We start from the raw sequence: 18,340 nt of genomic DNA, 5'->3' as shown, positions 1-18,340 counted from the left end.
AGAAGTACAACTAATCTTGCAGAGCTTTACATATTAGGCTATGCTTGGCAGCTTCAGAAAGGAAGTTGTTCCTTTATTAGCCATCTGTCTCTTGGGCTGAGGCAAACAAATAAAAAAAGTGTTCCTAACTTACATAGGCAACTGATAGTAAAACCGCTGCTGCGTTGGGCTCTCAGCTGATCCTTGTGAGAGAATGGATCTGGGGCAAAATTCCTCAAAGTGGATGTGCTCCTGCCTTTTGTCATGGGGACAGCAAATGACAGTAGGATTCTTGGATTACCAGGTGGAAGAAAAAGCCATCCATACACCGGAAAGGACAACAGTGATGTGCAGAAAGAGGACAGAGCAGGGATGCACAAGGAGTGTGCATACAAAGGGAAAAATATGGGTGTAATGCTCAGGAGAGCTACCTGGTCTCTTCTGACCAATCTTAGCAGCAACTGGGGCATGCGATGTATCTTGACCTATGGTTTGTATAACCTTATATAAAGTTTTAAAATATAGGTTTTTATATATGTGGGCTTTATATATACTTTATATAGCCTATATATATACACATATGTTGTGCAGTGCTTTGCTTTCCTTTCTCTACAGGAAATTACAAAAATTATATGGCAGTTTTCATGGGGTTCCCTGTGCAACATTCATATATGGTATTATATTACAATCTTCTTTTAATTTAAAAATATATGAAGTTGTAAAGTGAGTGTTAAGGTATAGATCTGTATAGTTAAGGAACTCAAACAACCTTAGTAGTGCCCTAGGGTGCCATCATATAATAATTGTTCTTTTCCTCCCCTGAGTCATTTGGTATGCTGGGAGTATAAATGCTGGACAGAAATCTAAGATAATGCAATTACTTGTTCACTTGTTGCAACTGCAATGTGAAACAGAGTAACTTGCCTAAGGATTGTTATAAACTAACATATTTTAGTTCTGGATTGGGAAAGAAGTAGGAGCGCACACATGGCTTCTTACTGTAGCTGAATGAATGACTAAAATCTAAGACACTTGGCCCTCTCGCTGGCTAGGCAGGTCTTCATTATTCCAGGTGAAGATGATTGTCAAGAGTACAGAAACGAAGTACAAAACTGAATGCAAAGGAAATGTTTTCTCTTATGATCTACTTAATTCAGTAAAGAGTTATTTTTTGTGAAATGCCAAGTCTTACTCTGGCTTCATCATGTGAGACTATATACATACGCAGAAATGTACAGAGTAACCACCATCAGTTTTTGATAGGTTTAGAGTATCTCCAAGTGTGACTTACTTAAATATTGTTACTGAAGTACAATGAGGATTTTTTAAAGGAAGAAACAAGGGGATTTTAGCAAAACACTGCTTCAGATAAAAGTAACTCTCCATTGACATACATCCATTAAAGGAAGAATAAAGATTCTCCTCAGCATACTGGTTTTATAAGGGTCAGTGTACAACACAAAGGATGTCTTGTGACCTTATTCCTTCCTCTGCCCTTAGGTACCTAATTTCAATTCCTGTTTTCTCTGAGAAAAATTATGTAATGCAGTTCATTTTGAAAGTTGTTTGGGGTGACTTATACTCCCACGTTTTTCATTCATCCTATATAGTACTTTATTGCCTTAATGTAAAGGCTATGAAGATATTTTCTTCCAGCATGGGGTCAACTACAAGCTGCATAGAAAATGATCAACAGTTAATTTGTCATCTTTTTGTAGTTCTTTTGTAATGAATTTTTCATAGTATATGACTGAGTACCTAATCCTACTTTATTGGTTTGCTTGCATGATGGTGCATTTCTAGTACTGTACTAGTTTTAAAATTTTCTGACATAAGTGACACATCTTGTGTCAGCTCTCAAGAGAAGATGCTGGTACCCTGTGCTTCAGATTCTCTTGCAACCACTTTGGGTTACTTCTTCTCTACTTGAGAAGTCTCTGGAGTAAGGAAGTTTTGAGTGGACAGCTTGTTTTATCCTCTGCCTAATTCACAGCGATATTTCATGGCCTTTAGACAGCATCTGTGTTCCCAGAAGGTGTAGCAGAAGTGCACTTTGGCTTGAGCTGGTTTTGAGGAGATAGAGGCCAGTGCCACATCAGGGGAACTGAAAGGACTTGGACACTGCTCGTGGAAGGAATGAATTATGTCATTCCTTAGAAGATATAAGGAAAGGGAAACAAATCGAATAGGCTTTGGCAGTGGTCCCAAAGAGCTTGAGGAGGAGAATTAACCATATTAATGATTAATGATGGTAAAGCTCATTCAGCTTGAAAAGTACTTTCTGTAAGTGCTGCCATTAAAAATGTATGCATTTTCATTTTAATCCACATTTGGTGTCTGCAAATGGAGGGGAAAGGAAAGAGCCAACAGTGTCATTATAGTAACACTAATACCTCACTACAGCTGAAATCACAGTTTGCCAAGGCACGCAACCTGGGATCTGGTTCTTGCAGAGCTCAGCCTGCTGTGGTTGCTGCTAGTGGTTCTCTTGAACTGCTCCACCACCTGCCCTACAGAGCTCTAAGTGAAGGCTTGGAAACCTTCTGAAAGTCAAACATCTACTAAGTGAAAGTTGCCTTCATTAAATCCCTGCTGATAAAAGAAAGACAGAATCTGTCACATGTATTTTTTACACATGTAAAACTTTTAGAGATATCAATTATCTAGCTTCTGTTTTTCTTTTCCAAAAAATAGACCTGTTGTCTCTGATAAGTAGGAGACACAGAGATTATTTGTTGTGCTATCGAGGTGGTGGCATGTTGCTGCCAGAAAAGCTGGGTACCAGAGCAGCAGCAGAAATTGCGTGGGCAGGAAGTAAGGTTTTTGCTGCAATCAAGCTGCAAGATGTAAAACCTAGAATAAAATGTTAATATAGGTGATAGGGTGTCTGAAAGGAGCTGAATAGACATATCAAGAGGCAGAACAGGAAGAGAAGAGGCTGAATGAGTAGCATCAAAGTCTGGACCTTAGCAATTACGAGCCATGTACGAAGGGTTAGACTGGAAATGTGCTCGTTGATGGGCATTGGAAGGAAGAAGCAGCTTTGTGCTCTGACCTGCAGATAGGTAAGCTGGGCTTGGCAAGGTCGATGCAGCCCGTTGCCTTCCCAGGCTGATGGTGAGTCGGCGGCTGCATACCTTTTGCAAGCTCTGTCTGGAAATAGTAATTGAAGTCCCTGATTTGCCAGCTTGCTGCAGAGTGTGTAATCCTTCTCGCCTCCCACCAGCTGTATGCTGAGCTTGTTTTGTATCTTCATTTCACTCTGCTGTTGGTCTAGCCTCGTTCTTTATTCGCATATCTGGTAACAGAGAGTTAGGGACCTACTTTCAGTAACTGTCTCCAGTTTGCCACTGCCAGCTGAGCTCACAAGCAGGGTGAGAACACCACAGGGTGACCCATCTACTGAAAAGCAGACCCTCGTTTGCTCTTCCTGTGTAGCATCAGGGTGGTAGAAGTTGCACGGTATCTGCAGAGAGAAGGATCTCTCTTTCTCTCCGTCACTCCCCTTGCCTCCCCAGCAGATACCTGTGCAGTAGCTCTCACCTTGATGTAAGAAGTGTGGAGGTGGAGGGGGGTGATTGCTCTTCAAGAATAACAAGGTTTGGTCTTAATTTGCCCTTAGTCTAAAATACCTACCTTTCTTCTTTGTTTTGTTGACGGTTGTGCTGTGCTCTACTGTTAGATGCTATGTTTTCAGTTACGACTTGGGTAAAATGCTGTGGTTGCTAGGGGAGAAAAGTATTAGTATTACCAATATTTATTATTCAGTCCCCATGGAAACTGTAGTTCTTCTGGGAGTCCTAATTCTCACATTTTTCCTTCCTATGGAAAAGATATATCTTTAACCATGAAGTTCAGATAGTTATTTTCTAGAAATAGAAGGCAAGATATACCACTCCCTTTTGCTCTCTGATATGCTTGACAGATGTCTGTCTATGGGTAGTTACTGCTTACTAAGCTGTGTTGTGGTTTCCAGTCACATGAAGATTTTTGGAATGTGGTTAATCTAATTTTATCTTAGTGGTGTTTTATTAATTTTTTTCCCCTCTTAGCTCCCTGTTTGATTTGTCCTTTTCCCCATTATTGTTATTTTTTAATTTGCTCTGTATTTTAAATTGAGGAAGAGTCATTTGATGGGAAAATGAACTTGCTGTTTTCTATTTAAAGGTATAACCATGTCAAAACTGTGAGCATGGCCCATGGCTGTAAAAGAGACACAGTAGTATCTGGTTTTTTTTAAAGAAGTTAGAGTTCTTCAGATTTTCAGAGGAAAGCTGTTAAAATACTGAGTGGTTTATTCTTGGTGGGATAGTTAACTCAGTCTTGGCTCTCTTACAGTGCCTGAAACAGTATGTGGAACTTTTGATCAAAGAAGGTCTAGAAACAGCAATCAGCTGCCCTGATGCTGCCTGCCCAAAGAGAGGTCATCTGCAAGAAAATGAGGTACACTTTTACTGCAAATAGGTGGTTTTTTTTAATTTTATTTCCAGGATGTTTAAATGTGTGTTGCTCTGTATGTTGCCATTGTTGTCAACATACGTTTTTAATAATTCTCTACAGATCAAATATTTTGTCTCCATTTGTTGAAAATGCCTTAGGTTATTGCTGTTCCTAATTGGAAATTTGTCTTTTCCTTTTCCTTCCTTCAACAGATTGAGTGCATGGTTGCATCAGAAATCATGCAAAGGTATAAGAAGCTACAGTTTGAAAGAGGTAACACATGTAACACCACCCATTGCAAGGCTGGGGAAATGGTATCACTCCAGAGAGATCCCATAAATCAGAATCTGGCTCTGCACATGTTCATGCAGCAGCATTGTGCATTAATTGTTTGGTCATCACAACCTGGACACACCTGCCCACCCCCCCACCCCCCACCCCCCGCAAAAACCCCAAACCAACACCAAATAGAAAACATTGGTTCTGTTCTTGCCTGCGTGATTCCCAGAATTGCAACATTCTGAGAATAAACTAAGGAAAGAAAATTGCTATGTATTATATTGCTCTATAACTAAGGGAGGGAGTGACTTCTATTTTGAGCTTTGCTGTTTGGGTTGATTACCAGTACTCTAGGGGCTGGGGACTAGACTGACCCCTTTTATGGAGCCAACATTATCTTCTGTGATGGCATCTGGTGCAGAATTGCTAGGCCATTCTGTGTGTAATACCATGAACCTTGTTAATTTTTATGAGGATAAGCTGACTGGGTGCCTATGGGGTTATGGTACTGTGTGGCCATAGAGAACTTACAGTAAGGTTTTGCTGAGGGCAGGATCCAGCCTAGAAACCCCTGAAGTCATTGGTAGTTTTTTATTGTCTTCACTGGGCTTTGAAACATGAAATAACTTATCAGTAAGCAGCCTCCAAGAAAGGGATGAAACTGTATAACAGTCTTACACTACCGTTAATCATGTGGTTACATTAGGGCAGAGGCCAACTTGAAATAGAGTCCTACTGGGCAAGTCACTGTAAAAACACTTTCTGGTGGGTTATACCTGCATAGTATATGCTCTATTTAACTTCAGGTACAACTGAAGAAAAATACAACATCTCATTCTCAGAACAAATTTAGTTCAGTGAATGAAAGTGGACAATTAATTCAAACTCAGGAAACTCACTTTAGTTTGGTGCCTGTTTGCAAAGCAGGCCAGATTTATGTCTAAGTGGGTAGCATAAATTAAAAGGCTTCTTTTGAAAATGTGCGTCTTCAAATGCCTTGCCAGTCAACCTCAGCTGGAATACATTGTTGTGGAAGGCTGGTCTTGTAACTGCCTTTGAAATTTGTTCTTTCATGTCCCTTTCCAGAAGTGCTTTTGGATCCGTGTCGGACTTGGTGTCCATCTTCTACTTGCCAGGCAGTTTGCCAGCTCCAGGAATCAAGCCCACAGGACCCCCAGCTGGTCCAGTGCAAAGCCTGCGACATTGAGTTCTGCTCTGCTTGCAAATCTAATTGGCATCCAGGTCAAGGCTGTCAAGAGAACATGCCAATCTCTTTTCTTCCAGGAGAAACAAGGTAAAGTATTGCAAAAGATCAAGTATTTAGAAACAAAACTCTCAATCTTTGAACAAACCAGAGTATGAATAGCAAAGAGGCAATTTCCTGATATTTTGTTTTAAAGCTGTTTCCTTCACTTAGTCATTCCTGTTCTTTTAATGCTGTATTCCAAAACTGGGTAGCTCTTGGCAGCCTCACTCCTTGCCACCACTCCTGGCAAAGCACAGAGGAGCTGCTTGAGCCTCTGTCAACAGCCTTTTTGCCCCAGTGGGAAAAATATGATATCCAGTCAGCCCTTGAGCTTCCCTTCAGATAAGATCTTGTTGCTGCTGGTATTCTGGACAGTGTGAGGGTTGGTAGCACCATGCCAGACAGTGATTTTTAGGATACCCTGTCAGTCATCCTAACTGCTGCACATTTGGCCAATGATCTTAAGTTCTGTTTCAAGCTGTTTCCAGTGGCATACTGCAGCCAGTGAATAAGAAAGGCCATTATGTGTGTGTTCCACTTAATATTTGGGCTTTTTCAAAGATAGTATAGCAGTTCAAGGTACCATTAAAGCCCTGGCCAGCCTTGGACTTAGCTATTCATAACTTGTCTTCTTTCAGGCTTTGCTGTAACAGATGACTGGCTAGGATGCTGTCATGATGAGTTCCTGGTCAGATATAGTAACTTTTGCACATGCTTTTTGTGTGTGCTTGACCAGAACTGAAACTCACTAAACTTCATGGCAAGGTAAAAAACTTTGTCTATGTTCCTTAGTGTTTTGGTTGCTCTTAGTTTTTATTTCATGCTTCATTTTTTACTCCATTGAGGTTTGTTTTTTCATTATTTTGGAGCATAATGTGCCAGTAGCAGTTTATGTTACCATGCTTTTGGAGTTTCATAGTTTATGGATTCAAAGCGTTTTTGTGGAATACAGTTGCCCCTAGTGTGACTAACGAGTGTGTGTCCTTTTATCCTGTCATTGGGCAAATCAGTTGATCAATCAATCAAGGGTCAGTCCTGTTTTCCAGCAAACTGTTGATCCCCATCAGTCGTTCTTGTATCTCCCACTGGCAGTGGCTGCAGGAAGTGTCATTTGTTAAGGTACATTTTAGTAGTTAGGTTGCATAAAACCTGCATATGGTGGAAAGCTACTCAAGGGAAATGAATGTTCTTCCAGTGTTTCCACATTCCTCTGTGTTGTGCCCACTATATGATGAACTTGTTTTGCACAGTTGTGCAAGACAAAAAGAGGCGGTGCTGACCCTGACTCATGAACAGTGTTAGATCATTAGAACAGTGTTAGAGATGAAGAGATCAGCTCTGAAAGAACAGTATGCCCAAAAAACCTCATGGTTCCTGATTTGGAGGGAAATTCCTAGGGAGGATCCTCAAAGAGGGCAGAGACAAGCAATCTCTCCCTGTTGCCCCAGTCTAAAGGAATGTAGTCTGGGCTTGTTGTGCCATCATGGCTTCCTCTTCTGAGAAAGAAGAAGGAAGGGAAAAGGAAAGTGGTCTAGACACACAAAGCATTTAAGTGTGAACTAGCTGCTGCTCATCTGATATGTTCCAGGATAAAATTTTATAATATCTATTAGTATCACTAGATAACAAAAGCAGTTGGTAAAATATGAGGTAAAGAAAATGTCCTGACTCTTACGTAGGCACTGGAGTCACTAAACATTTTTTTCTAGAGAAATATTTGAAAAATAAAGTATAGCCAAAATATCTGAATGATGAAATTCAGTTGAATACTTGGATCTCTAGTAATTTACCTTTTTTTTTCTAATGAAAAAGTAGACTTACCTTCTTAGCACCATTCTTAGACGTTCTTCTCTAAACTGACATGGCCACACATTTTACTAATTCCTGACTCTCTCCCACAGTTCAGTTTTTAAAATGGAAGAAGATGATGCTCCAATCAAACGCTGTCCAAAGTGTAAAGTTTACATTGAACGAGATGAAGGCTGTGCCCAAATGATGTGTAAGAACTGCAAACATGCCTTTTGCTGGTACTGTCTGGAATCTCTTGATGTAAGTATATGCCAAGCATTGTGGTTCTCAGAAGCTTAGAAGTTCATTGCTTTGCCATCCAGCTGTCTCATTAAGCAATTAAATAGTAGCTCACTAGCTTCTGCCCAGCTTGGTGGACCACAACCCACCAGAGCTGACGCTGGTAATGTTACAGGAATTGTATGCTCTGTTTTAGTTGTCTGACCTGCATGATCTTCGCATTTTGCCTATGTGAGTCAGTAAATAATTATTAAAAAGTAAAATTTTATTAAAATATTCTGTAATCTTTACATGGCAACTAACATGGGGGAGGAGTGTTGCTGCTTTTTTCTTTCCTAATAATACTTCGTTTAGTACTGACTTTTCAATGTTCACCTTCTCAAAGGAGTTACAGGATGAGTACAGTGATGTTTTTTGTCTGTGGAAGTTTAACAGACAAACTCTAGATTTTGTGCATCACCATGCAGGAGACTAGCAGTCAAATTTGTTAACCGTTCGTTGTATTCTGTGGGACAAGAAATAGATTTGACATGTGAAAAAGAATACAGTGTTCTCCTAACACCAGGAATTTGTCAGTCTATAAGCTGCTGCTGTTGTATGTTTATTTTTTTTAAAAAATCAGGCTGTTATCATGCCCAAGGATCAGAGTATGTACAGTATACAACATGTGTTTCCATGTCATCTGTTTTTATTTTGATCATTATTAACAATACCAAAGGAAATGTTTTAGGTTCCTGAAAACTACTCTTGACTATTCAAATTGCGTGGATTACTAACAGTCCTTAAGTCACAGGCTTCTTACGTGCTCAGTTAAAAAGCAGTGTTCCCTTGGTACTAGGCCTGCTATCTTGGCTGATTGTGAGAATGTGGCAGGACAGATAGGGACATAATTTCTCAAAAATCTGTATTGTCCTTTTAGTCTTCAACTAGTAAAAGGAACCAGTTTTGGGAAGTCTGTGCTACAAGTATTCATTTTCCTTTGCTCTTTCTGTATGTGTGTAAAATATGTGCAATGGTCAGCTTATCTTCTTAGATCCTCTTGCTAAACTCCATGCTAGCATTTCAATATGCATCTCAAGAGCATTTGGGAGAAGAATTCATTATAGATATATAACACTTGCTTAAACAAATCTGTTTGTGAAGACACTTAATTGTAAACAAAGCACTTTGGAAAGGTTGGACCTGGCCATATCCACTTTACTAAGCTTTTATCTTCCTGTAAAATTCCAGGTTATAAGTTCTCAGGAAATAGTATTTTATAACTTGAAGAACAGTTTGTACTTCTGTTTATGGCCTATCTTTTCATTTATATTTTGTAGGATGATTTTCTCCTTATACATTACGACAAAGGACCTTGTCGAAACAAGCTGGGACACTCCAGGGCATCTGTCATCTGGCACAGAACACAGGTAAAGCTCAGATCTTTAAAAGGTTTGTACAGGTTTACTATTGTCATAGTGCTGTCCTTTACCTTACTCATTTTAACACCTTAGGGTAAAATTCAGTGCTGATGGTAACTGATTTTCATAGCAGATTTAAAGAGGGCAGTAGATTGAATGGAACAGTTAGCTCTCCCAGAGAGGACAGTCCTTGGCACAAAGCCACTGGGAACTAGTAAAGGTACATTTGCAGACCCGGTTAAGTGCCAATCCAGATATGTTCTCAGTAAACCTGGAGGATGAACTAGGTTGTCACCATGCATATTATTAACAGGGAAGCTCATCCTGCAAGGGATCTTTAGCTCCAGATCCAGAACTGGAGAGGAATTAGCCTGGGTATGCTCACTATCTTGTTATGGACTCCAGTTGACTCATTCATGTAGGTTGGATAGAAGGTAACCCCTTGAGATTATCATAAAATCATAGAATGGTTTGGGTTGGAAGGGGCCTTTAAAGGTCATCTAGTCCAACCCCCCTTGCAATGAGCAGGGACATCAGTAGGTTCAAACACAGATTCAAATTGACAATTACAGAGAGTGTGGGGATACCTCTTGTAGTCTAGATCCAGTCTTGCTGGAGCAAGCATGAATGCTGGTAATGAAAGAGCTCTCTGCACTACTTTGATGTATACAATATAGATGCCAGTGTGTGACTTGGTCCAATCTACTGCCTTTACAGTCACTTCAGGGATACAAGGACATCTGGGTATCTGAGTCATCTCTTCCTAAATTAACTGTGTGCCAGTAAACACCTACCTTAGCTTGAGGTTAAGTGCTTTTCTTGAAGTACAGATTTCTTTCCATTTGAGCATAAACCCCAAGTCTGGACAAACAGCTAAACTGAAATAGAAGAAGGATCGCACCCTTCTCTCTCCACATACACCCCTGGGTGCCTGAGCTATGGACTGGGTTTGGCTGGGCTTAGCCAATGGTATTTTAGGAAGTGTGTGGGTACATCTTGATATACCTGTAGTATGAGCTGTTTAATCTGATATTTGGAATCTGTTCTTAGCCACAGCAGATAGTGCAAATATGTTTGATAGACAGTATGTTTGATGTTCTGGTCACTGTTGAGCAAGAAAGTGATAACTGTCTACCAGTCAGGGTGTAATTCTGTTAAACCCACTAAAGCCAAATCAACATTGCAATAATTTCTTTATGTTAAGTTTCTTTGAGTATTTATCCAAGGCAAATTGAGGCGAGCCTTTGGTTTGTTGTTAGTGGATTTAAAAAAAAAAATAAATGTTTTGGCCAGAGGGAATGGCTTGATGCTGAGTAGGGCAGCAATTTCTTCAGAAGCAACAGAACCAAGCAGAAAATGAGTAATACTCAGCAGGCAGTTTTGTTTAAAAAACAAACAAACAAAACCACAAAAAACCGCCAAAATAAACAAAAACCCTCACAACAAAACAAAACGGAACTTAATGAGTTCTTTGACATATTGAGAATGAAAGGAAGGTGTAAGTAGGTATCTATTAGCAGTATTCATCCAGTCCACTTGAAATGCTAACTTCCAGCTTGGCTGTCTGACTAGTGCACTCTTAGCCTGGGCTGCAAAGAACTAGGCAAGGGTGTGCCGTCTCCAAAGAGCAGTATGGCAATAGTTGAAGCTTACTGTTTTTAAAGGAGATGAGAATTAGCTTTGTATTATGTGTATAGTAAATAAATGCAAAGATTAGTTAATGGAAGTTGCATTAGATTGTCAGCACCTCCAAAAAAAAGAATGAGTGATGAAACATACACACCTCTGAAGCTGAAAAAGAAATTGCTCTTGACAAGAAATAAAATTGTTAGGGCAAGGAAGTTTGAGCTTCTTATCCCTGGACAGCCAAAAGTCAAGACTGAAAGAATTTGGCGTAGTAGGAGGCAGCCTGAGAGCAGTGACTGCTGTCCCACAGCGCCATCTCCTGCAACCAGCCTTTCCTCTCAGCCCCCAGTCTGAGAGTCCCTGGATAGTGGAATTGCAAAAAGAAATACATAGTAATCAGAACGGGAAATTGTCCGTGGCCGACAAAAGTACTAGTAAATCATCCCATCTATACCATGGCTAGTTAAATATTTGCCAGATAATTGAAGCAGCATATCTAGCCCTGGCTGGAAGAATTCTTAATGGGTACTGCACTCTAATTTCATTTTGCCTTCTGTTGTGAGGTTTTGATAGCAGATTAGCATTCCACTCCTGCCTTCATTATTAAAAATTATTCACAGACGCTCTCATGTGAATAAATCTAAATTAATTTCTCAAATAATTTGCGGGTATATTGTTGCAGCATTACTCTTACAGTTGGCTATGGCAAATGGGAAACTTCCTCAGGCAATGAACCTCAACTTGAATGTTTTTTAAATAATTTTCCAAATTTATACTCTGTAGAAACTAATAGAGTTTGGCATGCTGACAGGATGGGTAGGTCTGTGGTCCTCTGCCCATACTGGAAAGAGGTCGATCAATAAATATGAATGAAAAAAATGCTTTTAAGTAGAGTTAGGTCATGTCCCCTGAAGCAGCAGGATAGGCTCAGGTCTGACTGCAAAAAGCCATTGCATATGCAGAGTTCTATTATAGTCCATAGCACTTGTAATCTGTGGCTGAGGTCCCCAAGCTTGTGTTCCTGCTGGTGGGAAGTTTGTGGGAGTCTTCCCAGATTCTTCATGAACAACACCAAAACCTTGACTGATTCTTTTTGGAGCTTTTTCCAGCAAGAAGGGGAGCACCTGAAAGTGGGACTCTCTAACTCATAGTTTTTATCCTGATATTTAACATTTAGGTTTGTTCAGGAAAAAAGTATCTAGTCAGTTTCTTCATTAGTTGTTTGAGATATAGCAAAATTCAAAAAGGCGAATAACTATCTGCATCACTTTGTGTGCTGGAATTGAGTTGTGTGGCATGGTTCTGACTGGCGCAATTATGAACATTCACTCTTTGATTTCACTCACGTTTATTGGTCACAGGAGCTGACTGTAGCGTTGACTTGAGGGAAGGTCCTGGCTCTGGGAAGCTCAGTGGCATTTGCTGAGATCCTTTTGAAGGACACTGATGATGCACTGGTGTTGGCAGAATTCGACAATTGCTATCCCTAACACAGTGCTATTCATTTCTCTTGTAGGTGGTCGGAATTTTTGCAGGATTTGGTCTTCTACTTTTGGTGGCCTCCCCTTTCCTTCTACTTGCTACACCATTTATTCTGTGCTGCAAGTGCAAATGTAATAAAGGAGATGATGACCCTCTACCTACCTAGACTGAGAGAAGATTGGACTCATCACAACATGTGTTTTGATTTTATTGTTGCTGTTGTTGTTTCCCTCTTGCACTTACATTGTTGTAGCCTTACTTGCCCCATTCTGCGTTTCATTGACACACAGTCTTGGTTCCAGGAACTTTTGTTACTACTGTTGCATAGATCAATTGATAATAGACAAGGAGGGTAGTGGAAGGCAAGCTTGGTGCTAAAGGGAGACCATGGACCCGGGTAGCTATCTGAAATGAAGAGGTGATACTGCTAAAAGTAATGCAAAAAGTTTCTGCTGCCCTGCTGGTGGACCGGGAACTGTACTGAATGACATCAGCAAAACAAGCTGAAAATGCGTACAAATCTAAACTTCTGCATATCTGTTCGCTTCCAGATTTGGTGTCTTATTCCTGTATATAATTAAGTTGCCTATCGTTTAAATCAGATAGTCAACTTAGTGTGACTTTACCATGTTTATTACACATCTGTTTTTGTTAAAACCATCACAATGTCCTTTTTAGTACCTATTTTTCCAAGTATGACAAAATTAATAAGGTGCATATAGGCCATCCTATGCCTTTCTTGAAATTTGAAGAGAGTTAGAGGGACAAAATTGGTCCTGTTGCCTTCCAGGAGTTTTTTTGAAGTCTTATAAGAAGTGTGTTTGATTGAAAGCTACATTTTAAAAATGAATTGATGAAGCTGTAAGGTTGAGTGGTCACACAAACCTGTTGTCTAATCAAGGTTCTTTTAAAAATGCATTGATGATATTGATTACTGCTGGACCACTAGTGTTTTTCTGAATTGCTATTTTTTGCTGTTGTTTAGGGTTCTGCTACACTTACAGGGCTACGTAACTTCTAATCCAGGTATCTTAATCTTTTTATATATATAGAGAGATATATAATCCTATTTAAACCAAATTTGTAAATAGCTGTGCTATTGAAATATTTTGGAAGTTGAAGATAGCTTGCTTCTGTCTTTAGCATAATTATTAACAAATACAGGACTAACTTTACTATTTAGCAGACTCTTGGGTTATCAGTGAATCCTTCCTTTTAGGTATAAAGATACATCAGGGTTATCCCTGTAGTTATTAATAAAAATGCCTGGGATATTTGTGGAAGTAGTAATTTACATTTAATATACTTAGCCCATTTTCAGAGTTAATATCATATGATGTATGGTGTATGCTGTTAATAACAATACTGTGACAAAACAAGTTTTTATTTGAAAAATAATCACTTGATTTGATAGTTTTGCGGAATTCACAGTGCTGTGTTTCTGGGGTAGTAAAGTGTGCTAGTCAACATACTATTATTAATCATTGTAGTATCTCTTTAGAAATATTTTGTTGAAAAGCATTTTGCTCTGATTTTAAAGTCTACAATAATTTGACTAATAGCTTCTTGCCATGAAGTATGAAGCACCTGAAACAACGTGTATGTCTGCGTGTAGTACTGAACAAAAACATTCATTTGAATGGCTTGTGGACTGAAGTTTGACTGTGGTTTTTTTTATCATCGTTTATTTCTGTGCATTATCAATGTACTGAGATGGATGAGTATATCGAAGCCAGGATAACTTTGCACTGAAAATGTATTAAGACCCTTAAATGCAACTGCTTCTGGGTGCTGTCACAGGCTGGGAATATGTGTTCATAGCTCAAGCATAAGGAAAAGACTCCTTTCTATTATCTTTTGGTTTATACTGTCTATCTGTTAAATAAAAAGACTGTAGGGTACAATTTTGGAAAGGGCCACTGTCTTTTTATAAAATTTCTCTTGAATTTCTTCTCCCGCTTCTTCCAAGTGTAATGGTATCCAAATTCAAACTGTATCTAACCCCAGATTTTACTTCCAGGAGCTGTAGGTTATCTGCAACTTGCTTATTTGGCTTCATTTTATTGAGTTCAGCCATTGTAACGCGAAGGATAGCTGGTCTCCAGCAAGTCTGAACTCCTTGTGATATCTTCAGATTGTTTATGGCAATGCAACAGTTCACATCATCTGTTATCAGAGTATTTTTAGTATTTTAGTTATCTTTGTTATTAAAAATTCACTAGTTGTCCAAAAATACCTGTAGGGAAGTCTGGGTAGTGCATTCGATCACTGTTTGCCAGCCTCCAAGGGGTGTGTGAAGCACTGCTGAGTTCAGCAGGCAGTGAAGTGGTTCTCTCACTCTGGCTCTGGCAGCCGCTCAGTCCATTTCCCCAGAGGTACCTGAGCCACCGAGCGCCTGGGTTGTCCCGAGTCATAACTTCAGTGTGCAGAAGTAACAGAAACCCTTTTGCGAAGGACAGCTTCCTGCAGGTAAGCTTGAACTATGGCCTTTCATCCTTGGGCCTGTAATTCTGTTTAACTGCAGAAAAGAAAACCGGACAACAGGTCGTAAAGACTTCATGGGTTGTTAATTTTCTAATTGGGAGCACTAAGGGATTTTGCTGTATGTGGCGGTGGCTCTAAGTGACTGATTCTACTATTGGGATAATAGCAGAGGTGCAGTGGCCTGTTAACAGTACCAGAGTGTCCTGGTGTGAGGTTTATTTTCTCTGTGCCTTTCTTAGAGACAGCCTTTGGCAATACAGCAAAACTTGAGTTTTCCACAGTACTGTGTGCCAGTTAATAATCAATGTGAAAATTAATGCATTTCCAAATTTAAAAGAAAAAGGAAAGAAAAAGAAATACAGACATTTTAAAATGATAGTTTATAATTGATGCTCACAGGTAACGTTATATATAATCAGAAGACTCTACTTCTGTCAGTACATCTCTGTCTCTAATATTAACATAACTTGAATTGCTACTGGAGATTTTTATGACATCTCTCTTGTTTCACATCCTGGCTGTTGGGATAGACTATATGCCTACATATATTTATCAAATACCTAATCCTTTCAGGTTTGCTAAATCTCATTCCATCTGTATGCTTCTTAGGGATTTTTTTGGTTTAGTTTTTTTTTTTTTATTTTTTAGTGCTGATTTGTTTCCAAAATAGCAGCTTCTGGCAGTGATGTATTGAGTTCAGGGTGTTTTTATGTTACAGCTTATGTTGATAGTGTGACATTTAATACCCTGAAATTGAATTGTAAATACATTATTTTAAACTCTGACATTTAAACCCCTTGCCATGGAAAAGTGAATGTTTGTCTCAGCTGCTTTTCAGATGAAATTCTGTTACAACAGCTTTGGCTTTTTAGATTTTCACCAGAAAAATAAGTTTCACTGCATGATTTCTGTTGCGTTTTTACGGTTATGCTATTATTTAGGGATTTTGCATTGTCTTAAATGCTGTTTTTAATGGCTTTTTTAACAGTACATTGTTTGCATGTTCTGTTGGGGTGAAGTGGTGTCATGTCTAGCGAGCAAGTGTGGAGTCCAGACTCCAGAGGCTTTGCATTTCCCTAGACTAGCCATTCATTAGTTGGGCTGAAGACAGTCCTGAGAGAGATCAGTAGCACAGCCTGCACCGACTTCAATGGCACTAGCACTGGGTTTTCCCCACATGACATTGGACAAGTCACTTATCTCCTTTTATCTCAATTTAGCCATCTCTTAAATGGATGGACCAATGTTTACCTACCTCCAAGGGGGGCTGTGAGAGCAAATTCATTGGTTTTGAGGCTCTTCAAGATTCTGTGATGAAAGATTGTATATAAATGCTTACTGTAGTTTTATGTTAATATTTCAATTTTATTCATATTGGCATTCATCCTGAAACCTCCTACTACTGAATTTAGCATGCCAAGAATTTGGGATGCTTTCCCCCACATACCAAGCAGCATGATCTTTCTTCAAATACTCCAGCTTATGAATTAGGCAAAATCCCAAGTAAGAGCTGACTGGATCAATTCTCAGCTTACAGTTGATCTCCTGACATGCAGGAAACACAATCAAAATTAGTGAAAAGCTCTCTTGTTTATTGAGCTGACAGGATGAAATATTCATAGGTCAGAAAAAATAAAGTGCTTTTGATTTAAGATTGTTATGGGCAGGAAAATAAAAATTACGTTTTGTGCATTTCGTCTGTAGGCCTTTTACTGTATAGGAATAAATATATTTAATGCAGGCTGTTTTCATCCCAGTGAGGTTCAGCATGCATAAAGCTTTGTGCAGATTTGCTTTTTTAAAACCAAAGTTTGTACATTTCACATACATAATCTAAAATTCTGAGGAAAACAGATAGAACACAGTTGTTGATGACAGTGATATCAAAGACATCAAAAAAGCCTGCATCAGTGCTTAATTGCTAATGCACTTATACTAAGTAAGGCATGCTGTTTGTGTTTAGAGCCCTGTGGTCTTCATTATTGCTTTGATTTGTGTATCTCTCATAAGAATTCCAGGAACATTAGGTGCAGGTACGTGGTACATAACTGAACCTTTCTTGATCATTTTATCATGGATGTATTTTAAACTTGTATAGGGGTAAGCATGAAGGAGTCATGCGTATGTATAAATAATGTATCTGACCAGTGTAAAAATAGTTCTGTTGATGTATTTGAAATGTAAGTACATTTTGTGCCACTAACACTGTGATGTATAAAAGAGCTGTTGAATGCCTTTTAATGTTGTGTTTTGTACTTTGAATCATATTGAAGAGTTTAATTTGTAATTTCAATAGATATTTTAAATGAATGTGTCTCCTGTGATTCTTCCTATTGACTTTTCAGTGCGATATGTTCACTAAAGAAAAGTGCTTTCATTATGGTAGGACTCCCTGTGCGTATCTGTCTCTTGGTCCTTCAGAGCAAGCACAGCCTGTAGCCTGGATACCTCCTGCCTCACTTCTGGGCATAACTGCAGTTTCTGACTCATCATCTCCCAGTTTAGCTGAAAGAGTAAATCTGGGTATCTCTAGAGCTAATCTGACCCACAGCTGGGTCTTTGATCCAGCTCCTGTTGCAGTCCACTGATGTACTCTCTAGCTGGGTGAATGCTGGGTGCTGCTCTGAGGATCACTCTTGAGATGTGTGTGTATTCTTGCAGCATGGGTTTAGGTCTCGTGGAGGTGACTGCGAGTAGCTCGTATTCCCCTCGGTTTGGTGTTGTGGAGGTGAAACTATTAAAGGCAAAGCCCTGTCTCCTGAACAACATAGCATACTTAAGTCTCTTTGACAGTGGGAATTGGGAATTTATGTTCTTGACTCCATCAACAGGCACTTTGCCAGAACTACAGGTGAGGATGCAGTCTTTCTTTCAGTCCCCATAGTTTCTTTCTCACTTGTTAGGATGCAATTTGTCTATACTCATAAAAAAAGCACAGGCACAATTTCTTCAAACAAATGGTGTTCATAACCAATATAGAATCATAGAATAGTTTGGGTTGGAAGAGTATAATTTAAAGGTCATCTAGTCCAACCCCCTGCAATGAGCAGGGACATCTTCCACTAGATCAGGTTGCTCAAAGCCCCGTCCAACCTGGCCTTGAACACTTCCAGGGATGGGGCATCCACAACTTCTCTGGGCAACCTGTTCCAATGCCTCACCACCCTGACCATGAAGAACTTCTTCCTTACATCTAATCTAAATCTACCCTCTTTCAGTTTAAAGCCATTACCCCTTGTCCTATCATTATGTGCCTGTGTAAAAAGTCCCTCTGCAGCTTTCTTGTAGGCCCCTTTTAAGTACTGGAAGGCTGCTATAAGGTCTCCCTGGAGCCTTCTCTTCTCCAGCCTGTCTTCATAGGAGAAGTGTTCCAGCC

At 39.5% G+C, this 18,340-nt stretch overlaps 1 protein-coding gene across 11 annotated transcripts in view; it reads left to right on the top strand.

Annotated features, from left to right (window-relative positions):
• RNF144A (ring finger protein 144A) overlaps positions 1-17,274 on the top strand; it is a 69,513-nt gene extending 52,239 nt beyond the window's left edge. For all 11 annotated transcript variants that reach the window (XM_074861611.1, XM_074861616.1, XM_074861619.1 and 8 more), the window contains 6 exons: positions 4,318-4,422; positions 4,632-4,692; positions 5,785-5,992; positions 7,846-7,993; positions 9,292-9,381; positions 12,515-17,274. In XM_074861611.1, coding sequence (XP_074717712.1) covers positions 4,318-4,422; positions 4,632-4,692; positions 5,785-5,992; positions 7,846-7,993; positions 9,292-9,381; positions 12,515-12,646 — 744 coding nt within the window. In that variant the 3' untranslated portion in view covers positions 12,647-17,274. The remainder of the gene's footprint in view (positions 1-4,317; positions 4,423-4,631; positions 4,693-5,784; positions 5,993-7,845; positions 7,994-9,291; positions 9,382-12,514) is intronic.
• The last annotated feature ends 1,066 nt before the right edge of the window (positions 17,275-18,340 follow it).

This window comes from Strix uralensis, chromosome 3 (assembly GCF_047716275.1).
Source record: "Strix uralensis isolate ZFMK-TIS-50842 chromosome 3, bStrUra1, whole genome shotgun sequence".
Classification (NCBI taxonomy): domain Eukaryota; kingdom Metazoa; phylum Chordata; class Aves; order Strigiformes; family Strigidae; genus Strix; species Strix uralensis.
This window is presented reverse-complemented; position numbering and strand designations above follow the sequence as displayed.